Source organism: Antechinus flavipes, chromosome 6 (genome assembly GCF_016432865.1).
Source record: "Antechinus flavipes isolate AdamAnt ecotype Samford, QLD, Australia chromosome 6, AdamAnt_v2, whole genome shotgun sequence".
Taxonomy (NCBI): Eukaryota; Metazoa; Chordata; class Mammalia; order Dasyuromorphia; family Dasyuridae; genus Antechinus; species Antechinus flavipes.
In genome coordinates this window covers 71,999,259-72,024,911 of record NC_067403.1, presented here as the reverse complement: position 1 = coordinate 72,024,911, position 25,653 = coordinate 71,999,259, and the positions used below count along the sequence as shown (strand labels likewise).

At 40.4% G+C, this 25,653-nt stretch overlaps 2 protein-coding genes and 1 non-coding gene across 6 annotated transcripts in view; 1 reads left to right on the top strand and 2 right to left on the bottom strand.

Moving 5' to 3' along the window:
- Positions 1 to 7,650, top strand: part of ZNF827 (zinc finger protein 827) — a 256,534-nt gene extending 248,884 nt beyond the window's left edge. For 2 of the 4 annotated variants that reach the window (XM_051965066.1, XM_051965064.1), the window contains one exon: positions 3,570 to 3,657. Coding sequence is in view for 2 of the 4 variants with exons in the window: in XM_051965062.1 (XP_051821022.1) it covers positions 3,570 to 4,389 (820 nt within the window). In the remaining 2 variants the exon portion in view is untranslated. Of the gene's footprint in view, positions 1 to 1,608; positions 1,676 to 3,569; positions 5,246 to 6,160 lie in introns of those variants that run through there. The other 2 variants (XM_051965062.1, XM_051965063.1) reach the window with 2 other exon arrangements.
- A 5,954-nt stretch (positions 7,651 to 13,604) lies between these two features.
- Positions 13,605 to 25,653, bottom strand: part of C6H4orf51 (chromosome 6 C4orf51 homolog) — a 67,295-nt gene continuing 55,246 nt past the window's right edge. The window contains exon 7 of the mRNA XM_051967454.1: positions 13,605 to 22,514. Coding sequence (XP_051823414.1) covers positions 22,440 to 22,514 — 75 coding nt within the window. The 3' untranslated portion in view covers positions 13,605 to 22,439. The remainder of the gene's footprint in view (positions 22,515 to 25,653) is intronic.
- Positions 15,146 to 15,252, bottom strand: LOC127542192 (U6 spliceosomal RNA). The gene has a single exon (XR_007948580.1). It is a non-coding gene; the product is annotated as a U6 spliceosomal RNA (small nuclear RNA).

The window sequence follows — 25,653 nt, the reverse complement described above, 5'->3', positions numbered from 1 at the left end:
GGGGGGGGGCAGGGGCCCCGTCCTTTCTGCCTGCTGTGGGTGGGGCCCGTCCTCCCTGGGGTCTAGGCGACCACAGGCCAGATGGGGGACAGAGGGACAGGAAGGGCACCTCGGGCCGTTTCAGCCAACCACTCCTAAGGATGCAGTCCTTGAGAGAATAATTAGCTTAGAGCTGGACGGAATTTTAGAGGCCATCTAATCCAATCCTGCACATTTGACAGATGGGGAAACTGAGGCTAGCATCACAGGGAGACAAAACTGAGACCACAGCCCAGCTTCTCCAGTTCCAAATCCAGCGCCCTCTTCAGCACATGGCTGCCTGGCTAAGTCCTTATTCTACTGCAGTTTTATTTGGATTGAACTTCAGTGATCTCAGGAGACACTGTCTGTCCCCTCCCTTGCCATCTGTGTCTTATCAGTGAAGCAGCATTATCTATCTCATTGTCACCAAAAAAAAAAAAAAAGTCCCATCCCTGATGCAATTCTGCCGACATTATCTGTTGAGCAATTTTTTTATAGCAGCAATTTATGATTCGGTGATATCAGTGCCCAGTGGATTCCTGAAATCCCTGGGGCAACCGTTCCTGAGAAAGGAAAGGTCTAGATTTCAGTGTTCCAAGAGATGTCCCTTCCAGGAACATCTTCCCAAGGATTGTGGGCAGCATTTCTCATCAATAATCAGAATTATCAGTGGCCCAACTATGTATTGGTCCAACTAACCAATAGGCATGGGGCCTACTATGCCTCTAGCCTGAGGCTAGTAGGGCCACCTGCTCCTGAAGGAAGGTCAGAGCAGATTTGACCATAATCCTTATTGTAGGGTCATAAAGACCCAATATACACTTTAATATAAAAGCACAGTTCCTGCCCACAAATGCTCTCAGCTTAGAAAACACTCTAGAATTAGGCTTGGGGGGGCAGAATAAACCACTGATCTTTAAAATTCAGCCTGATTCTATTGGCTCATTGTATTGAGAGAGCAGAAAAGAGAAGAGCCCCACAAGGCGATGGAGTCATTGGTCAGGCTGGCCCAAGCAGAGACTAGGATGAAGGATTTCATTCTTAGTGGGTACCTTCCCTGTTGGTTAGCACATAAGAAAAGATGCGCAATATTTTTTTTTTCTCAAGCAAGATGTTGTTATGGTGGGATGGGTATTGAAGGGGAGTTGGGGAGGAAGAGGAGTTGGGAGGGTTAGTGGATGGAGGGTCACCAGAAAGAGACTCTGGGTTTATGTTTCCAGAGAGCTGAGAGTGGAGGATGGGTTGGCCATCTTGTCAGGATTATACCCAGGGATTGCTCAGAGATTGGCTACCATTGCACACACACACACACACACACACACACACACACACACACACACACACACATCTCCTCCCTCTTAAATAACTGTAATTTCAAGTATTTTTTCCCCTTTTTTGTGATTGGATTAGTCTGCAAGTAGCCCAATCACATGTTGGCACCCGGTATTTGTGGCTTTGCCAATTGGCCTCAGAGGGGCCGAAAGATTAGGAGCCTCTGGATGTGATGGGGGAGAATGCACAATCAACTCTGATTCTTCTGTTGTACAGACACTTCCCGGGCGGTGCTAACAATCCCCTGTGTAATAGTTTATGTTCTAGGATGACCAAGTAGAAGAATTCTTTGAAAAAATTGCTAATGCCTTCTGGCTATACAGTGAGTCTCTGTTTTGGTTTTGCTTTGTTTTGTTTTTTTCTTGCCATGCCAGAGAATTAATTTGCCTGAGAAGGGTGTCTTTAAAATTAATAATGGGAGCACAGAAGGAAAAAAAAAAAAAAACCAAAAATTTTGCCATTTTGCTTGAGCTGCAAAAGAAAGATTGAGAAATGTCTTTAAAACAATGGAGGATAAACATCAAAATTGGCTTTTTGGAGATGGGGCTGCTGTTTTCCATGTGCTATTCATGTTATAGATCCAATCTGACTACTTTATTACTTTTACAGATTAGAATTGATATAATTCCTTTTTTAGAGGGGCAGGGGCCTAGCTCAGAGCAATGGGAGTTAACTCCTTCTGGCAAGGCCCTCAGTTTGGAATGGGCTTTTCTTTCATACCCACTTGAATTGAACTAGTCATTAACTGTCCCCTATGTACTGGCAATGAGGCGGTACAAAATAGAGAATATAAAGGCAAAAGCAAAAGCCTTCAAGAAGCTTCCATTTGAAAGCTACCGCTTACTTCTGGGAGCCCAAACTGCCCCGCTGGTTCTCTGCAGAGAATCTCTAGGCAATGACTTTTGAAGGTACTCTGGGCTTCATTGAAATTTTGTTTGAACGAGAGCCCGGCCTCCCGCAGCCAGACAAAACATCACTCCCCGCAGCAAATCTGAAAGGAGAGACTGGAAGGAGGCCGTAATGGCGGCCTTCTCAGAACTTCTCCGAGAGACAGGGGAGGGAGGAGATAGCATCTTTACTTTAAAAATAAGGAAACCGAGTCACAAAATGGAAAATGCCTTATCTCAGGGTAGCCAACTTCAGCTGGAGTTGGAGCTCATCTCTCCCAGTATCCAGTTCAAAGAGCTTTCTGCATTATATATGTATATATGTGTGTGTATATGTATGTGTATGTATGTATTTCGTGTCTGTGTTATCATTGTGTTCACATATATGCATATGTATTTATACATATACATATACACACATATGGATGAGCACAGAGCATGGAGGAGGGACTATGTGTTTATATATTTTATTTTATTTGTGTATTATATTATGTATTTTATTCTGTATATTTTAATTATTTATTTATTTTGAGCTCTATACATTTACGTATAGATAGTCCCTCCTCTATGCTCAGAACCATTGGGATGGAAAGGCAAGGCAAGGCAAGACACAGAAGAAGCCAAACAATATAGTCCCTGCCCTGGCCACCCTCGCAGTCTAGGGGACATGGTATAGTTGAGTCGGGAGCCTGATGGCCTGCAGCTGCCCGGCAGCCACGGGCTTCTTGTCTGGGGCCCTGAGTGGCGTCCCTTCTCTCCTCCTACCTCCCAGAATTTTTGCTTCCTTCCTCTTCCTTTCCCGTGAGAAAGCCGTGGCTCTAACCCCCGAGTTTCGTGAGCACGCCCCGAGAAAGCGTCCGCTTCTAACAGTCCCTGTCCTGAGCACGACTCTGCCTCTGTGTGCCTTTTTTGGAATGCTAGAAGTAGCTCTTCCCCCTCTATGTGCTTGGTGTGGTGCATGACGAGTGGAAACTGTGTTACTCCCCCCTCCCTCGGAGAACAGGAGGGGCAGTCCCCTGTCGTGGTGCGGGGGGCGTAGGGAGAGCCGAGAGGAGGAGAGGGAGGGAAGCTCCCGGCCCCTTCTCCCCCCCCTCGTGATAGTCCGGGTGGCCACGCCCGGCCGAGAGGAGGGCCTCCTTCCCCGGGTCAGGGCCGTACCCTATCTATCGGCAGTGGAAAGACCGAGCGAGGGAGCCCAAGACGGGTCGCCCCGAGAAGCAGCCGGGCCGGGCCGAAGGGGCTGGGGCGGGGTGCAGGAGAGGGCCCGGGAGGTTCGGGGCCAGAGGCAGGCGCCGGCTGAACCTCCCCTGTCATCTCATCCCTTGGCAGGTGCCCATTCTGCATTTACTCCACCAACCGCCCCGCAGCCATGGAGTGCCACCTGAAGACCCACTACAAAATGGAGTACAAGTGCCGGATCTGCCAGATGGTCAAGGCCAACCAGCTGGAGCTGGAGATGCACATTCGCGAGCATCGCCTTGGCAACCACTACAAGTGCGACCAGTGCGGCTACCTGTCCAAGACAGCCAACAAGCTCATTGAGCATGTGCGCGTCCACACCGGCGAGCGGCCCTTCCACTGTGACCAGTGCAGCTACAGCTGCAAGCGCAAAGACAATCTCAACCTGCACAAGAAGCTGAAACACGCCCCGCGCCAGACCTTCAGCTGCGACGAGTGCCTGTTCAAGACCACCCACCCCTTTGTCTTCAGCCGCCACGTGAAGAAACACCAGAGTGGGGGGGACTGCGGAGAGGAGGAGAAGAAAGGCCCGAGCCCGGCCCCCAAGGAAACTGCCCCCGGGGGCCCCCTCCTGGTGGTGGGGAGGTCCCGCAACCTTCTGTCTCCCCTCTCCATCATGTCCGCCTCCCAGGCCTTGCAGACGGTGGCGCTGTCAGCTGCCCACGGCAGCAGCTCCGAACCCAACCTGGCGTTCAAGGCCTTGGCCGTCAACGGTTCCTCTTTGCGCTTTGATAAGTATCGGAACTCGGATTTTGCCCATCTTATCCCCTTGACGATGCTTTACCCCAAGAACCACTCGGATCTCACATTCCACCCTCCCCGACCTCAGACTGCACCTCCCAGCATCACCTCGCCCAAACACTCCTTCCTTGCCTATCTCGGATTAACAGAAAGGGCAGAGACTGTTTGAAAACGGCCTTGTTTCTGTACCAAAAACCAACACACACACATACACACACACACCCCTCCCCCCAAATGAAACACAACTCCAGCAGGTAGACGTTGCTGCAAAACCCAGAGACGGACGAGGGTCCGCACCCTGTACTGTAGAGAAGTGGCTCTCCGCGTGCACCCATTGCATTGACACGAAAGCTGCTCGGTTCCGCCTTCGCAGAGGTGACCTGTTGCATTCTTCTACCTTCAGAGGCATGTCTTCCCCTGCCCCTCCCCCGCCCCACGCTTTTATCTGGAAGAAATTCGGCCTCGTTAGGGAAAGCCTAGCGAGCGGTCCTCGGTGGCAATCAGCACTTGTAAGGTAGCATGCTGAGGCGTTTTCCTGGGTTTGGGGGAGTGGGCCGCGGGAGTGGGCGCGAGTGCTTGTTGGCTGAGAGCGGATGTGACGCTCGGGCCTTCCGGGCTCACTTCCGGAGCAGGAGCGCGTTTTCCTCCGTGGGTCGGTATGGCGCCCTCCCTCTTCCCGGGGGCCCTTCGTCACCTCCCCCTCTGTACTCGCGAGCGACGGGATCGGACGCCCCAAGCCTCGAGTCGCTGAAGAGGATGACGGGTCCCTTGAGGATGGCCTGAGATTTCTAACAGAACATGGAGTCCTCTCCTCTGGCCTTCGCTGGCGTGAAGGTCAGGGGATCGGGCCGCCCGTTTGGAAGAAATAACCCCACCCCCCGCGTGGGGGCCCCCCACGTGCATGCACACGCATGCGTACAACCTTTGCGGGAAGGGCGCCTGAGAGGGCAGCTTTTCGAAAGGGCCGAGCAGATCCATCCCACCTTAAGGCCACGGTTATCTTTTTATTTGCAGGAACCATTAGTGTGAGTAAAAAAAATGGATGTTGGTTATAACCAGCCGAGGGGAGTAAAATGGGGTTCGGATAAATTCTGGGTATAAATGCTCAGACTAAAAAAATGGCAGGTTTGCACAGTGCTTTAGACTTGCACTAGCTTGTGTTTCTGATCTGAAAAAAAAAGGAAAGGAAAGGAAAGGAAAGGGAAAAAAATGGACCTCTTCTCTGGAATGGAGACTGTATGTTAGAAAAGTTACTTTACAATTTTTTTTAAACTATAAAGACACAACAAAAGGTGCTGTTTGAACATACTGTTCAGTTCTATGCCCCTCCCCGCCCCCAGCAAACACACAAAAAGAAAAGGTCTCGGTTGTATTTGCAGATTTTTCTGGCTATATCTATATTCTCCTCCATGTTAAAACTGTATTCCATTTCGTTAACGCCTGGTAGGCCGTACCCTACTAGGAAGCTAACTTTAGACTTATTTAAAGCTCTTATTTTGTGGTCATTAAAATGACAACTTTATACGCAGCACTTTATTGTAGCAAGAAGCAGATGTGGATTGGTTGAGGAACCCACCCTTTGTTGATCTGGGAAGGCAATGGGTGATTTAAAAAAAAAAAAATCTTTGGCTGAGTATTTTCATTGCTTTTTGTATTTTTAAGACAACAGGATTTCCAGTGTGAAACAGGCCTAAAGAGCAGGAAAGAAATGTGCTTTGTATAGTAATGGGAAGTCTACAAAATGAATTTTTATATATATATATATATTATTTATCTCTTGAAAGAAGCTGGTGTACAGGAGGGATGCTTTCTTATTGTGTTGCTGTTTTCCCACAGTGTGCTAGCCTAGAATTGGGACTTGGTTTGGGTTTGTTTATTTGTTTGTTTTTTTCATCTGTTCACCAGGAAAAATAAAGTAGCTCTAATTTTTCTTCCTCCAGGCAATTCCCTTTACTGAATGCCACCTTGAACTTGGTACAGTTCTAGAAGAAGCCAGATAACTGTACTGTCTAATCTTCACTGTAGGCTGCCCCTTCCCCAGTCCCCTACCTTTCCCCACCCCCCTGGCAGGTATGTTCCAGCCCCATAGGGGGGAAAAGCCTGTTCTGTGCACTAGATGAGCCTGTTTACACTAAGGAGAAGGGCAGACAGGGGCAGGAGGGAGGGCCGCAGAAGGTAAGCAGTTGGAGGCTCCTGTCTGCTTCTCCCCATCTCCCCCCACCATTTTTCCTCAGAGTTTTGCTCTTAGCAAGTAGCCATTGGAGGCCTTGCCATGGCAATGTTTCTCAGTCAAAGATGCAGTACATACACTCCAAGAAATCCCGGGGCAGCTGGGGCAGGGGCTGGGTGGGGGTGGGCAGAGGGGTGGGGGGAAGGTGGAGGAAGCCTTATTTTTAAGAAGCAATTCTTTGAATTCCCCATGTAATGGAGGAGAATTTGCCACTGGGCAATAGTCTGCTTTCAAAGTGACCCCGTTCGGTAGCAAAGGCTAAGGAGAGAGGGCCGGGCCGGGCCCGGGACCTTTCCACAGAGGCAGATCACATTACCAGCCTGACAGGGGCACCCTGAGAAGGGGAGACCTGACCGGCTAGGAGCATTAGGAGCAGGTCCAACCGGACCCCGGCCGTGCAATAGGAAGTCGGGCCAAGAGGCAGAGCTGGAGCGGAGCTCGAGGGGAACGAGACAACCTCAACACTCAAATGCCATGCATTTCTCTGTTTGCCACGGAACCCGTATTTTTTGAATGGCCTAGTCACGCTTGATGTAATTGGGCAACTTTGTTTAGCACTTTGGAAAGATTCCCCCCCTCCCCTTTCTGATAAATTATAAAAGTTTTCTGAGTGAGAAAAAAAAAAAAAAAAGGTGTGTTTGGAGTTTCTTTGGTTTTTTTTTTTTTTTTTTTTATATTGTTGTTGTTGTTGTTAATAAAGGAGAGTATTTACAGGAATTTTCAGAATTCACCTAGATGAGCCGTCCCATGAATTGGTTTGCATTTTGAAGCTCAGGGAAGGCTGTGTCCCCACGCAGAGTCGTTTCCCTATTTAAAAAAAAAAAATTTCAGAAAACAAAAAACACTAACATTTTGGGAGGAATCCAACCACCAAGTAACGTCATCCCTGTTTTCACTATGCATTCTTTGATGAAGGCTAACTTATTTTTCCATACGGTAATGCAGTTAAAGTTCTCAGCACTTTCTTTCTTCCTTTGGTCCTTTTTTAACTTGTATTATGTTCAAAAGATCACGCTGTCAAGGTTTGTGTACATTACTGAAAATTTGTATTGTATAAAGCTTTTTGCATTTTAAGGCTGTACAGGGTCATTTTGACAGTAACTGGTATATTCCTACGTTGCATCTTATGTTGCATTGCCAATTTATAGTGTATCCAGTTTGGAAGTACAATATACTCTAATTAAAAAATGGTTGGCTATATACTCTGGCTCCTTTTTTCTTTATGAGGCTGTAATCCTTGACTTGAAACTTTTCAGTTACTTAAAAGAAGTAGGGAATCAAAGATTTAAAGCTAGAAGACTATCTAGTCTCAAAATGAGGGGGTTGAAATCAGTTTCCAGCACCTAAAAAAAAATACATTGTAAGAATACCAAAAATTTCACAATTTTTAATATATCAAAATGTCATGTTTTAGGGATCTGAAAAGTTCATTACTTTTGCTAATTCCAAAAGTGAAAATGTCCTAAAATTCCTAAAGCACTTAAGTAAATTTCTTAATTTTCCTATTCCAAAATTTAAAATTTCCTAAAATTCATAGAGCATGTAAACACAGTGTGTGGCTCATAAACATCCCTCCATTCCCCTTTTTCTTCCCTCTCCTTTCTCCCCACAATAGGGGTCACTCTGTGAATCCCCTGCCATAACAGATTACCTGAGGTCCAGCCTAGAAGGATTCTGAGTCTGAAGCCTGAGCTCTTTCCTTGATACCACATTACACTGCATCCTGATTAATAGACCATCTCAGCAGATGAGCTAAACCGGGTTGAAGTTAACCAACAGATTTCAAAGCTATGTATGTGTGAGTTAGAGGGATGTCTACCCCAAGCACATGAAGACTTCCCCCAGCAGAATAGGCAGATTTTTCCAACAGCCAGAGAAGCTGCTGAAACGGGTGTGGGGAAGCGCTTAGAGCTTGGTCAGACATCCAAGATGGCAAAGCCATCCAGCGCATTACTAGTCTTGATTGTTGGCTTTTGATGACTTAAGAAGATGATTTTGTGCAATTCTGCCTCACTTAAATCTGATTTGTGAGCAAGTTCATCACCTCTTAATGTCAATGGTCCTCTTCAAAAGCAAAGCACAAATGAGCCATTGTGACATAGTAACGGTAGTATAGACAGAGTGTAATAATCATGTAGGGTGTTGGATTTAGAATCAGAATTGTTAGCTTTGGAATCAGAATCTTCTTGACCCTCTGTTTCCTCATCTATAAAATGAGCTGGAGAAGGAAATGGCAAACCACTCCACTGTCTTTACCAAGAAAACCCCAAACAGGGTACCAGAGAATTGAGACATGACTGAAAATAACTAAACAACAGTAAATTCAAGCTGTAGTATCATACACTTGAGGAAAAAAAAAAAAACGAACAGAAAATGGAGGACTACTCAGCTGCCATATTATATAGATGGAAAACCAGTGGTTCACACTGGCAACTTTTTAAGAAATATATTTTAGAATATTACAAATCTGAGATAGTGCCGACAAATCCAGGTTTGCTGATCACTCTCAGGAAAACAGGAGAAAACATTCATTTTTGACTAAGTAGCCTTGACTTAGAAGCACGTAGTTAAATCTAATTTTGTCCTCTACTTATCAAACTGCTTCAGGTAAGCAAATGATGTAAATATTTCCATTTCCAAAATGAATCATTTTCTCAAATGAGATCTTGTACATTAAAACACACTGCAAAGTACAAGACTGGACATCAAGCATAAGCTGGGGGTGGACCAGAGAAGGGCAGCCAGGGGAATGAAGATCCTCCCAGCAGTTGGATGAACAGGGATTGTGTAGCCTGGAAGAGAAGATTTGGGTGCTAGGGTCACGATGGCTGTTTTCAAGCACTGGAAGGCTCCTGTGCGAAGGCATAATCGTGTTCTATGTAACCTCAATGGGTAGAATTAGCAAAAGACAGGCACCTTAAAGAGGCAGATTTAGGCCTGATGTGGAGGGGAGCAGGGAACATTAGACTCTGGCTTTGGAGTCAAAGAATCTGGAGAAGTTGTTCAAGTCCTATGGCTGCAGCTGCCTCTGTGGCTTATCCACAAGACTTTACCTCTCCTCCTTATCTCTATGATGAGAGGACAGGGTTGGAGGCTCTAAAGTCAGCCTTGGATGATGTTGGGAGAGGGCTCCCTCAGTGGAGAGCTCCACACCTGTGGGCCACGTCCACAACAAGAGCTTTGACGGTCTCTGGTTGTCTTTGGCCCTACCATGGGGCATTGTGTGCTGCTGTGAAATGCAAGGCAGGAGGTTATAGCTTAGTTGATCATTGATGCTTTAGACCAGTCACTTTCACTTGGGCCATAGACTAATTTTGGTTTCTGATAGCCTCATTTTTACTACCAATAATAATAAATAACAAGCATTTACATAGTACTAACTGTGTGCCATTCACTGTGCTAAGAGCTTTGCAAGTATCTTATTGGATCCTCACAATAACCCTGGAAGTGAGATGGTATCCCTATTTAACAGATGAGGAAACTGAGGCAAACAAAAGTTGTGACTTGCCCAAAGACATAGAACTATTAAAGTATCTGAAGCTGGATTTGGACTTAGGGCTTTCTGAGTCTAGGACCACACTACCTAGCTGCTTCTGTAAAATACAAATTATATATTATGCATACTGTTTATGGCGTGCTGAGAGGAGGAAAGGAACCACCATTTATGAGTCACCTACTATGTGCCCGGCACCATGATAAACACTTTACAAATATTATCTCATGTGATCCTGACAACAGCCCTGTGAGGTAAGTGCTATTATTCTCATTTTTTATTTTTGAGGAAATTAAGGAAGCCTGAGCTTAAATGACTTAGAGGGTCACATAGCTAAGAAGTATCTGAGACTGGATTTGAACTCAGACAATCAGTAAACATTTATTAAGTGCCTACTCTAAGTGCTGGGGAAACAAAAAGAAGGAATAATGTCTGCCCTCAAGGAGTTTACAATCTAACAGGAGACAACATGTAGACAAATATGTACAAAGCAAGCTGGTGACTCTGCAGTGGGGTGGGGAAGGGCAGCCTGGATAAAGGCTTGATGGCAAGAAATGGAATATATGCCTCTCTCAGGGAGTGGTCAATAGACTGGTTGGCACTTACAGGGCAAGACGTGAGGCTCTCCCCACCTAGTCCATCCTCCAGCTGCCAAAATGGATTTTGGAAAAAGCTTGGATCTGCCATACTCAACAAATTCCAGTGGCTCTCTATTAATAAATATTAAACACTTACTATGTGTCAAGAACTATGCTAAGTACTAAAGATATAAAGAGAGGAGACAGTCCCTGATCTCAAGACCTCACAATCTAAAGGGGGACAAGACATGCAAACAAATATATACAAAGCAAGCCGTGTACAAAATAAATTACAACTGGGGATTAGGAGGGGTTGGAGAAGGCTTCCTGGAGAAGGTGAGATTTTACTTGGGACTTAAAGGAAGCCAGGGAGATCAGTACCTAGAGAGCATTCCAGGTATGGGGGCAGCCAGAGAGAATATCCACAGCTGAATGAAATGGAGGGTCTTGTTCATGGAACAGTCTGGAGGCTATGTCACTGGATTAAAGATTATACATTGGGGAATAAGGTTCGAGAAGACTGGGAAGGGAGGAGGCGGCTAGGTTATGAAGGGCTATGAATGTCAATGAGAAGATTTTGTATTTGCTCCTAACGGCAAATGAAGCTCCAAAAGTTTATTGGGTAGAGGGTGACATGAGCAGATAACATGCACTTTAGGAAGATCACTTTAGTGGTTAAATAGAGAATGGGGTAGGGAGAAACTTGAGGCAGACAGATCTACTATAACTTGAGGCAGACAGATACAATATCAGCTATTACAATAATTTAAGTTGGAGATGATGAGGGCCCCATACCAAGATGGTGACAGTATCCAAGGAAAGAAGGGGGCATATTGGAGAGATGTCACAAATCGAAACACTGTAACAGCAGATTGGATGTGGCGAGTAGTGAGTTATATGGGCTGACTCATAGGCTGTAAGTGTGAGGGATTGAGAGGCTGGTGTTGCATCTACAGTCATAGGGGAGGTAGGAGAGGGGAAGATTTAGGGGGGAAAGAATTGCTTTAGATGTTGAGTTGATGACTACTGGACATCCAGTTCAAGGCATCTGAAAGGCAGTTGGAATTGTGAGATCATAGCAGAAAAGATAGATCTGAGAAGCATCCAGACTCATAATCACAATATCACCTACTCAAAAAAATTAGAATTAAAACACATATACACACAAAGTAATAATAAAGACATTTCTGTAGCATTTACTATGTGCCAGGCATTGTGCTAAGAGCTTTACAATTATTATCTTAAATTATTATCTTAATTTTCTTTACAATTATCTCACTTGATTATCTTTATAATTATCTCTCTTGAATCTCACAATAATCCTGGGAGGTTTGTGCTACTATTATCACCATTTTACAGATGAGGAACTTGAGGCAAACAAAGTGAAATAACTTGTGTGACCAAGGTTACACAGCTAGTAACTATCTGAGGCTGAATTTGAACTCAGATCTTCCTTTTCAGGCCCAGTGTTCTATCCATTGCACCATCAACTCAAAGGAAATAATCTGAATAAACACACACAAAAGTAATGATAAAAACACAGACTTGAGAAGCATTTTCTTAGGTTCTACAACTAGTTTGCATTTCCCCTTGGTTCAGAAGAACCAGAAAGAAAAAGTACATTGACAGTCTGTTTTTGTAACATTGGCCATTCCTGGACACCACCCCTTTCATGAGCTAAAATGAAATTTTAGTGTGTATTGGTGCACAAGATTGTAACTGATGGACCTACTTCTAATGCTTTCTCATTTTACCAGAGAACCCTGATTTGCCCCTGCATTAGGGCTCTCTGGCAAAGATGTGTGTTTTATATCTAAGAAAGTTTACTTTTCCTTCTGTCACCTTAGGTGTGTTTTCATATAAGATTTGAGACCCAAGCTTTATGGCTTGTTTGTGGCTAATTAAGTAAAATTATTTTAATTATATATATATATATATATATATATAACTTAATAAGTGAAAAACCATTCTATGGCCACAAATTAACCTTTTGTGACCACTTCACAAAAGGTCATAACTGAAAAGAAAAACTATCCAGCACTCAATTTTTCTATAAAATAAAAAGAGATGGAGTAGAGTTTTATATAGCATATATGTATATATACACATAAATATATTATATATCTGCTTAAAGCAAGCAGTATGAAATGGAAATTCACAGTTTCATATAGAAGCCTCTTTTGTGTTCTGTGTGTATGGAAATGCTTTTTTTGGTGTTCATGTTCAGAATAATTTTTTTTTAAATAAAGGGATTGAACTAGTTGACCTCTCCAGTGCTGGCTAATAAAAGACTCATCTCTACCTTGAACACAAATTCCTCACTACTACTGGGAAATCATTATTCAAAGTTCATTCCCTATGGACAGTAGGCCAAAGGCATCCTCCCAGACTACCGATTCTATGTGCTCCTGCTTTTCTATCAATTAGTAAGGTCAATTTTAAGTTTGCAGGAGCTGGACTTAAAGGCTGCCTTGCCTAAGCCATGTGATCAACAGGACTTTGCTCAGGCAACCTTTCTTTCTATTTTTTAATGTCTCTGGATGAAGGATAGATGGGTGTATGGATGGATGGATGGATGAGTGGATGGATGGATGTGTAGATAGGTGGGTAGGTGGGTGGATGGATGGATGGATAGATGGGTGGGTGAGTGGATGGGTGGATGGATGGATGGATGGATGGGTGGATGAATGCAGAGGCTTGCATTTCAGATTATAGCCATCATGGGTTGCCTAGGCATGATGCCTGCATGCCTGCTTCAGAGACAAATTATAATACTGAAATATGACATATAGATACATACCATTTTACCTCCAAAAAAATTACACAAAAATCATTGTAAGTTGTATGATCTCTCTTGATTTCAGTTTCTTCATCTGTAAAATAAAACTGTTGGTTGGATCTGATCATCTCTAAGCACTTTTAAATTTCTAAAAGCTATGGTTCTTTTTTTTAATGGCTCAAATTGACCGATACTTGTATCCTACATTTTATATCATTTTAAATAGCTGCACAATTAAATTACATATTATCTTGCAAATGAATTTTGCTTTTTCCTCCCAAAAAAATAGCTCAGAGGAGTCAAATTAACTCAAGAAGCATTTATTAGATGCCTACTTTGCCAGGCACAATCACCAATCTAAGCTCAAGAAACAAGAAACAGTAACTTATTAATTTTAGCAGAACTGTCATCCTAATCCTCCCCCAAACATAACACACAACACACACACACTTAAATTGCAAAAAATTTAACTTTGGAAAACACAATAGTCCACTGATCTTCTCCAGCATCACCCCCAATCCCATTCAGGAATTTTCTCTTTCTTCCCAGTGAGCTCTGGGGTTTGATGGATTTTAGCTTCTTGATATTTGTTCCCTTTATACTGGGAGAGTCTACGGTCTTGACTCTATTAACCAACCAAGGAACTTTGAGGGAAGTATTCAGTTCTCTGCCTTGCCCAGGAACAGAAAGAGGTCATGCGAGCACAGATTTAGGGCTGGAAGGGACCTTCAGCAAATGTTAAGTCTAATCCTTGATTCTACTGATAAAGGAACTGAGGTTCAGGGAGATTAACTGACATATCCAAAGCAACGGCATAAGTGGCAGAGTCCAGATTCAAACTCTTGTTTCTGACTCCAAACCCAGCATTCTTCCAACTATATCCCAGGTGAGGATTCTTCAGAGTACATGAGATTGGTATGGAGGACAACTCAAGGACCTGAAGTCTTCACTGAAGGGCAAATGATGCCAATGGATACCACACTTATTCCACCACAGGTTTTAAATTTGTGTTCTCTCCTTTAAGACCTTGGAGGCAAACCAAGGCATGGTTAAGATAGCTGACTGATCATTAATTATATTTTTAGTTTCCAATGTTTTTAAGAAAAATTCTGGTTATACATATATGTTTATTTTTAAATACATTTCCTTATGAATCATGGAAGGAGAGAAAAATAAGGACAAAACCATGAGAGAAAAAAGAGAAAAGAAAAAAATGAACATAACATGTTGATTTGTATTAGGTATCCACAATTCTCCCTGGATGCAGATAGCATTTTCCATCCAAAGTTTATTGGGATTGCCTTGGATTGTGAACAACTGAGAAGAACCAAATGTTTATATAGTTGATTATCTCACATTCTTGCTGTTATTGTTTACAAAGTATTCCTGTTTCTGCTTGTTTCACTTAGCATCATTCAGGGAAATCTTTCCAGGCCTTTCTAAAATCAGTTTGCTCATCATTTTTTTTTATTAAAGCTGTTTATTTTCAAAACATATGCATAGACAATTTTCAGCATTGACCCCTGCAAAACCTTGTGTTCCAAATTTTCCTTTCTTTCCCTTTCCCTCCTTCCTCCACATGGCAAACAATCCAATATGTTAAACATGTGCCATTCTTCTATACATATTTCCACAATTATCATGGTGCACAAGAAAAATCAGATAAAAAAATAAGAAAACAAAAAACAAGCAAACAAGAAAAAAGGTGAAAATGTTATGTTGTGATCCACACTCAGTTCCCACAGTCCTTACTCTGGGTGCAGATGGCTCTCTCCAGCTGTGTGACTCTGGACAAGTCATTTAACCCCAATTTTAACCCCAATTGCCTCAGCAAAAAAATAAAAAAAATATATGGATCGCTTCATGAATTTGCATGTCATCTTTGCAAAAGGGTCATGTTAATCTTCCCTGTATCATTCCAATTTTAATATAAGTGCTGCCAAAGCAAGCACTTGTTCATGATTTTTTATAAAGTAATATTGCATTACTTTCATAAACTATAACTTATTCAGCCATTCCCCAAATGATGGGCAATAGTTTTCCAGTTCTTTGCTACCACAAAAAGAGCTGCTACAAACATTTTTGTACATGTGGGTCCTTTTCCTCTATGATTTCCTTGGGATACAGCTGAATCAAAAAGTATGCACAGTTATATAGTCTTTTGAACATAGTTCCAAATTGCTTTGCAAAAATGGTTGGATAATTTCACAATTTCACCACAGTGCATTTAGTGTTCTGGTTTTCCCACATCCCCTCCAACATTCATCATTATCTTTTCCTGTCATCTAAGTCAATCTGAGAGGTGTGACGTATACCTCAGAATTGTTTTGATTTGCATTTCTCTCATCAAGTGATTTAAAGCATTTTTTCATCTGACTATGCTTTAATTTCTTCATCTGAAAATTGCCTGTTTATATCCTTTGACCATTTCTCAAATGAGTAATGACTTGAAGTCTTAAAAATTTGACAGTTCTTTGTATATTTCAGAAATGAGACCTTTATCAGAAACATTAGCTGTAAAGATTTTTTCCCAGCTTTGTGTTTCCCTTTTAATCTTGTTTTTATTGGTTTTGTTTGTGCAAAAACTTTTTAATTTTAATGTAATCCAAGTTGTCCATTTTGCATTCATAATGTTCTCTAGTTCTTCTTTGGCCATAAATAGCTCCCTTTTCCAAAGATCTGATAAGTAAACTATCCCTTGCTCTCCTAATTTGCTTATGGTATCACCCATTACACTCTATAATCATGTACCCATTTTGATCTTATTTTGGTATGGAACATGAGACGTAGGTCTATGCTGAGTTTTACATATTTTCCAGTCTCCCCAGCAATTTTTGTGAAATAGGGAGTTTCTATCCCAAAAGCTGAAGTTTGGGGATTTATCAAATACTAGACTACTATAGTCAGTGATTACCATTGTCATGTGTATCTAATCTATTCCACTGATCTACTACTCTGTTTCTTAGCTAGTACCATACATTTATGATGACAGCTGCTTTATAAGAGTGTTTTATATCTGGTACTGCTAGACTACTGTACTTTGTAATTTTTTTTTTCATTAATTCCCTTGATGTTTTTGATCTTTTGTTCTTCCAAATGAATTTTCTTTTTTTCTAGCTCTATAAAATTTTTTTGGCAGTTTGATTGATGTGGCACTGATCAAGTAGATCAATTTAGATAGAATTGCCATTTTTATTATATTAGCTTAGCCTACCCATGAGCAATTAATATTTTTTCCAATTGTTTAAATCTGACTTCGTATGAAAAGTAATTATATTTATATAGTTCCTGGGTTGTCTTAGCAAGTAGATACCCAAATATTTTATTTTGTCTACAGTTATTTTAAATGGAATTTCTCTTTCTGTCTCTTGCAGGTGGGCCTTGTTATAATATATAGAAATGCTGATGATTTGTATGAGTTCATTTTATATGCTACAACTTTGCTAAAGTTATTGTTTCTAGTTGGTTTTTGGATGATTCTCTAGAACTTTAAGTATACCATCATATCATCTGCAAAGAGAGATAGTGTTATATCCTCATTGCTTAATCTAATTCCTTTAATTTCTTTTTTTCTTACTTCTAAAGCCAACATTTCTAATATTGAAGAATAATGGTGATGACCATCTTTGTTTCATCCCTGATTTTATTGAGAATGTATCCAGCTTTTCCCCATTACTTAAAATGCTTACTGATAGATGCTGCCTATCATTTTAAAGAAAACTCTCTTTATTCCTATGCTCTTTAGTGTTTTTAATAGGAATGGGTGCTAATTTATGTCTCAGTTTTATTATCGATACATGCTATTGTGGCAATATTTTTCCTGATATTGAACCAGACCTCCATTCCTATTATAAATCTCACTTGGACATAAGTGTATTATCTTGCTGATAAATTGTTGTAATCTCCTTGCTAATATTTTAATTAAAATTTTTGCATCAATATTCATTTAAGGAGATTTGTCTGTAATTTTCTTTCTCTGTTTTGGCTCTTCCTGATTTAAGTATAAGTACCATATTTGTGTCATAGAAGAAATTTAGCAGAACAATTTCTTTACCTATTTTTCCAAACAGTCTACATAGTATTGGAATTACTTGTCCTTTACAAGTTTGATAGAATTCATTTGTAAATACATCTGATTTTTCTTAGAAAATTCATTGTTGGATTGTTCGATTTCTTTTTCTAAAATGAGATCATTTAAGTAATTTATTTCCTCTTCTGTTAATCTGGGCAATTTATATATTTGCAAACAGTCATCCATTTCAATTAGATTATCAGATTTTTTGGCATAAAGTTTGCCAAAATAACTGATAATTATTGCTTTAATTTCTTCTTCATTGGTAGTTAGGTTCACCCTTTTCACTTTTGATGCTGGTAATTTGTTTTTCTCTTTCATTTTTCTAATAAAATTAACCAAAAGTTTATTTTGTTGGTTTTTTTTTTCATAAAAGCAATACTTAGTTTTATTACTTAGTTGAATAATTTTCTTAATTTCAATTTTATTAATCTTTCCTTTGAATTTCAGAATTTCTAGTTTGGCATTTAATTGGGAAGGTTAATTTGTTCCTTTTCTAGCTTTTTTACTTGCATGCTCAATTCATTGATATCCTCTTTATTTTATTCATATAACAATTTAAAATTATACAATTTACCCTAAAAACTGTCTTAGCTCCATCCCATAATATTGATATGTTGACTCATTGATTCATTCTCTTGGATGAAATTATTGTTTCTATAATTTGTTTTTTTGATAGACTCATTTTTTTCTTTTCTTTTTTTTTTCTGAGGCAATTGGGTTTAAATGACTTGCCCAGGGTCACACAGCTAGGAAGTGTTAAGTCTCTGAGGCCAGATTTGAATTTAGGTCTTCCTGACGTCAAGGCTGATGCTCTATCCCCTGCACCACCTAGCTGCCCTGACTCATTTTTATAATTAGATTATTTAAGTTTCTGATCTACTCATTTTTATAATTAGATTATTTAATTTCCAATTGGTTTTTAGTCTATCTTTTCCTAGCTCTTTATTGAATGTAATTTTTATTGCATCATGGTCTGAAAAAGCAGCATTTACTATTTCTGCCTTTCTGCATTTGTGAGGTTTTTATGCCCTAATACATACTCAGTTTTTGTGCAGGTGCCCTGTACTATCAAGAAAAAGATGTATTTCTTTCTGTCCCTATTCAATTTTCTCCAGAGATCTATCATATCCGATTTTTTCTAGGATTCTATTAACCTCCCTCGTTTCTTTCTGGTTTATTTTGTGGCTAAGATTTATCTAATTCTGAGAGGGACACATTGAGGTCCTCCAGTAATATAGTTTTGTCATCTCTTTCTTCCTATAACTGGCTTAATTCTCTTTTCTAAGAATTTGGATGCACTTGGTGCATATACATTTTAAATCAACACTATCTTCATTATCTATGGTACCCTCAACAAAATGCAGTTTCCTTCCTTATCTCTTTTAATTAGATCTATTTTTACTTTTGTTTTATCTGAGATCAGAATTGCTACCCCTGCATTTTTTGTTTTGGCTGAAGCATAGTAAATTCTACTCCAGCCTTTTACTTTTACTCAGTATGTATCTCTGTTTCAAATGGATTGCTTATATATATATTTGTTCTCTTTTTATCCTGTCCTCTCCTTAGTAGTATTTTGTTTCTAACCCACTCCACCCTCAACCTGCCTCCCTTTTATCATCTCTCCACCTTCTCTTATCCCTTTCCGCTAGTGTTTTTACCCTCCCTTTTCCCTCCTACTTCCTTATAAGGTAAGATAAATTTCTACACACAACTGAGTGAACATGCTACTCCTCTGAGCCCAAAATGACAAGATTAAGCTTTAGACAATACTCATCTCTCCTTCTTTCCCTCTATTGTAATAGGTCTTTTGTGCCTCTTCATTTGTTCTAATTTATGCCATTTTTATATCCCCTTTTCTCTTCTCCCAGTACAATCTTTTTTCCACTTCTTAATGTCTTTTTTTTTTTTTTTGATATCACATCAGAGTCCATTCATATCCATATCCTCTTGGCTCATGTATGTCCCCTCTAAGTGTCCCAATAACAGATACAGTTCTCAAGACTTACAGAGATCATTTTCCCATATAGGTATGGAAACAATTTCAATCTGTTTCAATCCTGTGTTTGAAGATCAAATTTTCTGTTTAGTTCTGTTTTTTTCAAAAGAAATTGAAAGTTTCTCACTTCATTGAAGATCCATTTTTTCCTCCTGAAAAATGATGCTCAATCTCACTGGATAATTGATTCTTGGTTGTAATCCCAGGTGCTTTGTCTTTTGGAATACCCTCCAATGCTTTATTGTAGAAGCTGCCAGATCCAGGCTAATTTTGACTGTTGCTATTTGATATTCAAGAATTGTTTTTGTCTGGAAGCTATGTAGTATTATTTTCCTTGAGATGATAGTTCTGAAGTTTTATAACAATGTTTCTTGATGTTTTCCTTGTGGGATCTCTTTACCAATGGATTATTTTCAATGACTATTTTATTCTCTGATTCTAGTATATCAGGGTCGTTTTCCATGATGATCCCCTTGAAGAAGGCAATCCAGGCTCTTTTTTTGGTCATGGCCTTGAAGTAGACCAATAATTTTAATTTGTCTCTCTTGGATCTATTTTCCAGATTGGCTGTTTTTCCATTGAGGTATTTTACATTATTTTCTCCAATTTTTTTCATTCTTTTTAGTTTAACTGATTCTTGATGTCTCATAGCGTCGTTAGCTTCCATTTGCTTGGTTCTAGTTTTTAATGTGTAAGATTTTCTTCAGTTAGCTTTTGAATCTCTTTCCCATTTGATTAATTCTACATTTCAAAGTGTTTTTTCCCCAGTAGACTTTTTTTTTTTTGCATTTGGCCAATTGCATTTTGAAAGGAATTGCCTTCTTCAGTCAATTTTTGTCCTTCCTTTCACTAAGCTATTGACTCTCTCTTGCATACCTCTCATTTCTTCTCACAGTTTTTCTTCTACCTCTATTATTTGCCTTGTAAAATCTTTTATGAGCACTTCCAAGAAGGTTCTTTGGGCTTGAGACCAATTCATATCACTCTTTTAAGATTTCCACTATGGACATTTTGTCCTCTTCTGAGTTGGCGTTTTGGTCTTTCTCATCATCATGGTAGCTTTCTATGGTCAAAGTTCTTTTATATTTCTTGCTCATTTCCTTTTTATCACTTTCCCCCCCCCCATTTTGTGCCTATTACAAGTAAAGCTTTGCTCCTGGGGAGTACTGTCTCATGTTTCTTGTACAGTTCTGAGCCTTGGCTTTGAGCACAGGAGCCTCCCTCCTTGTATTGTCTTGTTCACGTCATAGGGAAGCCCTGTCTCCTTTCTCCAGGCAACGGCCTGGCTTCCCAGGCTGACAATTTGCCTTCTGTGCTGGGACTGAAGGCTACCCCACCAGTTTGCTCTGCTACTGAGCCAGGATCAGGGGTCTCAGTTGTTGATCTGCTTAAGACCATCTCACTGGTTTTCCTAGAGTCTATCTGATCTGGGCTAAACACCTCTGAAGCCCTTATAGTCTATCTTGAGCTGGAAAGTGGTTTTATTCCATCAGACTCTGTTCAGAGACTTGGTTTCATGTGCTTTTGTGGGAAACTGGGAAAGCTTGAGCAGCTTCCAGGCTTCACTCCACCCTCGGAACTCTGATCATTAATTTCTGACGACCCAGTTCTTTGAATATTGGCTAAGAAAGCCCATGACTGGCAGAGATAAAAAGATGGTGATCAGATATTAATTACCACAAAGGGAGTGAGAGATGGATATAGAGGGCTGATGTTGCCAGGATCGTTGAATGATATGGTCAAAGGAGGCAGGGAGCATGAGGAAAAGGATGGAGAAGGTTGAGTCACTTACAAACCCACAAATTGGAATTAGGAACACACAGCACAAACCCCTGGAGATGGACAAATGCTCAGGATGAGGTGAGAGAGAAAGAAGCTTAGGGTCTTATTTTTATAGGATTTGGGGTGGGGGGAACAGACCAACTCCTAACTGTGACATCTTGGAGTTAGTTCATTAATATATCTAAATCATCTCAAAGGTATTGCTATAATGTGGAAGTCATCATCTTGAAGCAATCAGCAGCTTTTTGATGTTCTGCTGGTCTGGAGTTGTGGAGGTCTGGGATTTGTCTGAACTTTATGTCACAGAACCAGAAGTCTGAGAGCAGCAGCGAGATGGTTTCTGCTGATTCAACACATAGCAGCAGGATGGGAATTTGGGTTAATCTATGATACAATTTGCAAATCCTGTTCCTTTGATCTTTGGAAAGGTTTGTATATGATCTCCAGGTTCCCCTTTGCCATATTGTTTGCTGCTGTTGCCCCCTTCACTGTATACATGTAAACTTGCTGTATTGACTAGAAGTGAAGGATACAATCAAGAGGGATCAGAACAAGACACAGTTTTTTAAGACAATAACAAAGGTGAAAGTTTCAGAGTGGTCAGGAAGCATTTAAAGGGGGCTGGGCAAATCTGCCCCATGCTTCAGGTTCTTTAATTACCAGAATCTCAATCAGGAAGAGACTTGGATAAGAATTCAAGTCAGGATTCCAGACGATATATGACTCTGAGGTCAGTTTTCTTTCTAATACACCCAGCATCTCATCCCGTGGTGTCATCAATCAGGACAAAAACCACAAAGTGGCAAGAAGTAAGAGTCTCCCAGAACAAAGCAGGAGGTAGGGAAGGAAGGACCGGGACATTATCTATCCTCAAGGTTGTTGGTTGCACATGGAAATAAGATTGGAAGTTCCCCAAATTCAAAGTGAGCAAAGTTGTTAGGAGAACATGATACCCTTTCTCCTTCAAATCCTGTTTACAAGAGAATCAAATAAAATAAGTGAAGCGCTTTGCAAACTCTAAATTGCACTATATTTAATGCTATTGTTTTCCAGCTTTCCTCCAGGACTGAAGATGACTTTTAGTTTACATTAATCTTCAGTGGAGATGAGTCCTAGAGAAAATTGTGGCCACTTCTAAGGGGGGAAATGTCATTTGCTTTTGAAATAAACCCCCCGAAACAACTCCTGGGATAAGATATATTATATTGGACTCAAGCTAAATTGCAGCTAATAAAGCCAATATTCTTCTTGGTACATGGCCTTCCTTGTGCCCACAGGATCTGGCCTTAATCCTGGCTCCTCGGCACTGAACTCTGGCTAATCTCCGAGCTGGAGGACCATTTCCTGATCCCCTTGTCTTCCTGGAAGAATGTAAGACACAAAGAACGTTACAAGAATTGTGAACAGGAAGGTATGACCTTGGGATTATGACAATAACAATATTATCTCCCAATTGTGTGGCACTTTAAAATCAGCCAAATGCCTAACAGACTTCAACCCATTTTGTACTTTGCTACCTTGGGAGGCAGATAGTATAGGTATTATCATCTCCATTTTAAGGATAAGACAATTGAGGCTTAGAGAGATTAAATGTTTTGCTTGGAGACACACAGTTGATAAGGAGTATAAGTGGGCTTTGGGTCCAGGGTTCCCTGACATCAAGTCCATTTACTATGAATGACCTGCTATGTCTAAAAATCTAAGATTGCCAGGTCTTTGTAGATCTAGCTTATTTCAGTACTGCTGAATTGCTCACTGGAAACTCTCCAGATTGTTAAATATAATTTTAGAATTGGAAAAGATGTTTTCACCCTGCTTCCAGACTAGTTTTATTTCAGCTTCAACTTCAACAAACATTTACTAATTAAGCGTTATTGGTGGCCAATCTTTATTCCAGGGGATTAATGATGGAAACTAGCTCTCTTCTCTAGAGAGACCTGATGGACCACTGGTAGAAAAAGTATGTTCTGTCAGATACAATGGGCTGATTTGTTTTCTTAAGGATACTTAGTAATTCATCAGCACTATCATTACCCTAGTCCTGGTTCAAGATTTCTGTGATACAAAAGGGTGAGATAAACATTTCTTCCTATAAAGAATTTTAGGGCCTGGTCTGGGATACCAGTGGATGAAAAGCTTCGTGTGTCAATATAAGATCCTGGGTAAGTCCACAAGCCATTCTGTGCCTTAGCTTCCTCGGTTTAGATAAAGAAGATAATGATAACCTGAATTTGGTATTATTACTTCACAGGGTTGTTATAGAGATCACATAATATTGGTACATTCTGCAAACTTTATAGTACTCTATATTTATGAGTTTGAAGATAATATTTATTTATTATTCACCTACTATGTGCCAGGCTAGGGATTAAAAGAAAGGCAAAGACAATCCCCACTCGCAAGGAGTCTGAGAGCTAACATGCATAAAACAAAGAAGCAATATACGGATAAATTGCAGTTCATCTCAGAGGGAAGGCACTAAGATAATTGGGGGAAAGGCTTTTTGCAGAAGGTGGGGCTTGAAGAAGAGGAGGGCAGGAAATAGACATGAGGAGCAAGAGAAAGAAGAGGGGGGTAGCCCAGGGAAAAATGGTCAAAGATGATGTGTCCTGTGTGAAGAACAGCAAGAAGGCTATTGTGTCTAGATCATGGAAGTCATGGAGAGAAAGCAAAGTAATAATATTGATGACAAATTAAAAACCATCAATGATAATTCTACTTCTGTCTACATGATATCAAAAACCTTTTCTAAGCTGTTCACCTATTCCTGAGCATTTCTTTCTCTTGTTGCTCTCTATCCATATGCTTCCTCTCACCTTTGTTACCTCACAATCCTTGGAGGTCAGATCGGTCCCAACTCAGCCTTATGTACCCATCATATCCCACCACCAACACCACACATTCCTCCTATGCCCTGTGCTTGATCAAAATCAGACTCTTTCCCTCCGCTGACTTCTTTTCAATATTTGACACAATGTCTCACTCCTTCTACTTTTTTTATGGTTAGAAGTTAAGTTTTTTAGAGAGAGGAAGGGGGTTTGGGGTTTTTGTTGTTGTTTTGGTTGAGACAGTTGGAGTTAATGGGACTTGCCCAGGGTTACACAGCTAGGAAGTGTTTGAGGCTAGATTTGAAGTTAGGTCCTCCTGACTTCATCGACTCTGCTACGTACCTGCCCAAGAAGTTACTTTTTAATACATTAGGATATATCCAAAATCAATGGGAGTGATTAACAATTCAAAAAGAAGTCACCTCTAACTGCGAGCAACAAAATCTTTCCAGAATTTCATCCAATTGTTCCCTTATTCTTTTAATAATATTATTACACGTATTTTTATACATTCATGTTTAAAAATTTGAGTTCTAAATTTTCTCTCCCTCCCTTCCCTAAAACAGTAAGCAATTTTATATGTTATATATATGTAATCACATAAAACATATTTCCATACTAGTCATGTTGTGAAAGAAAAAAAACACAATAAAAAATTAAGTGAATAGTACATTTTGATTCACAATCAGACTCCATCAATTCTTTCTCTGGATGTGGATAACATTTTCCATTATAAGACCTTTAGAATTGTCTTGGAATTAGTATTGCTAAGAAGAGCTAAGTCTATTATATTGATCATTGCCTAATATTACTGTTACTGTGTACACAATGCTCTCTTGGTTCTGTTCACTTCTTTTGGTATCTTCTCCACTTCTAGAAAATCTTTTATGCTACCTTGGATTAGCTCCTATCTCTCTAATCTCACTTTTTTTGATTCATTTGTTAGTTTTTCCCATTCCTAACCTGTTTGGTTTTTATTTTGGCTCTTCGGTTATCACTCTTCACACTGAATCCTTTAGAGCAAATTTCTTGGACTCAGGATCCTTTTATATTCTTAAAAATTATTGAGGACTCCAAAGAACTTTGTTTATATGGGTTATATTTAGAAGCATTTGCCATATTAGAAATTAAAAGTTTCATCAGTATTAATATAAGAAATGTTTTGACTTTGCAGACTTCAAAGTCCTCAGATCACATTTTGTGAATCCCTGTGCTTTAGAGAAATCAAGCTTCCTCTGCCCCAAAATCTTATCACTCCCACAATGATGAATCCCAAAGCTACAACTTCTTTCCAAAGTTCCAATCCTATATTTCCCATGTAAGAATATTTCTACTTGTATGTCCCATTATTACTTTATAAGCTTTATAAGTAAACTCATCTTTTTCCTCCTTCCTTTCTACCCAGTTGATTTTTCCCCCAGAATCTCCATTTCTGTCAGTGGCAACTCTATCCTTGTGAACTTGTAGAATCAAAAATCTTGGAATCATCTTTTTAAAATTAAATGTTTCTTTAAAAAATTGAACATCAGTACAGTCAACTAATCAACACACACTACAAGGAAGGGCCTATTATGACCTCCATTTTATAGATGAAGAAACAGGCTGAGAATGGTTAAGTGATTTGCCCAGGGCCACACAGATAAGTGTGGGAGGAAGAATTTGAACTCAAATC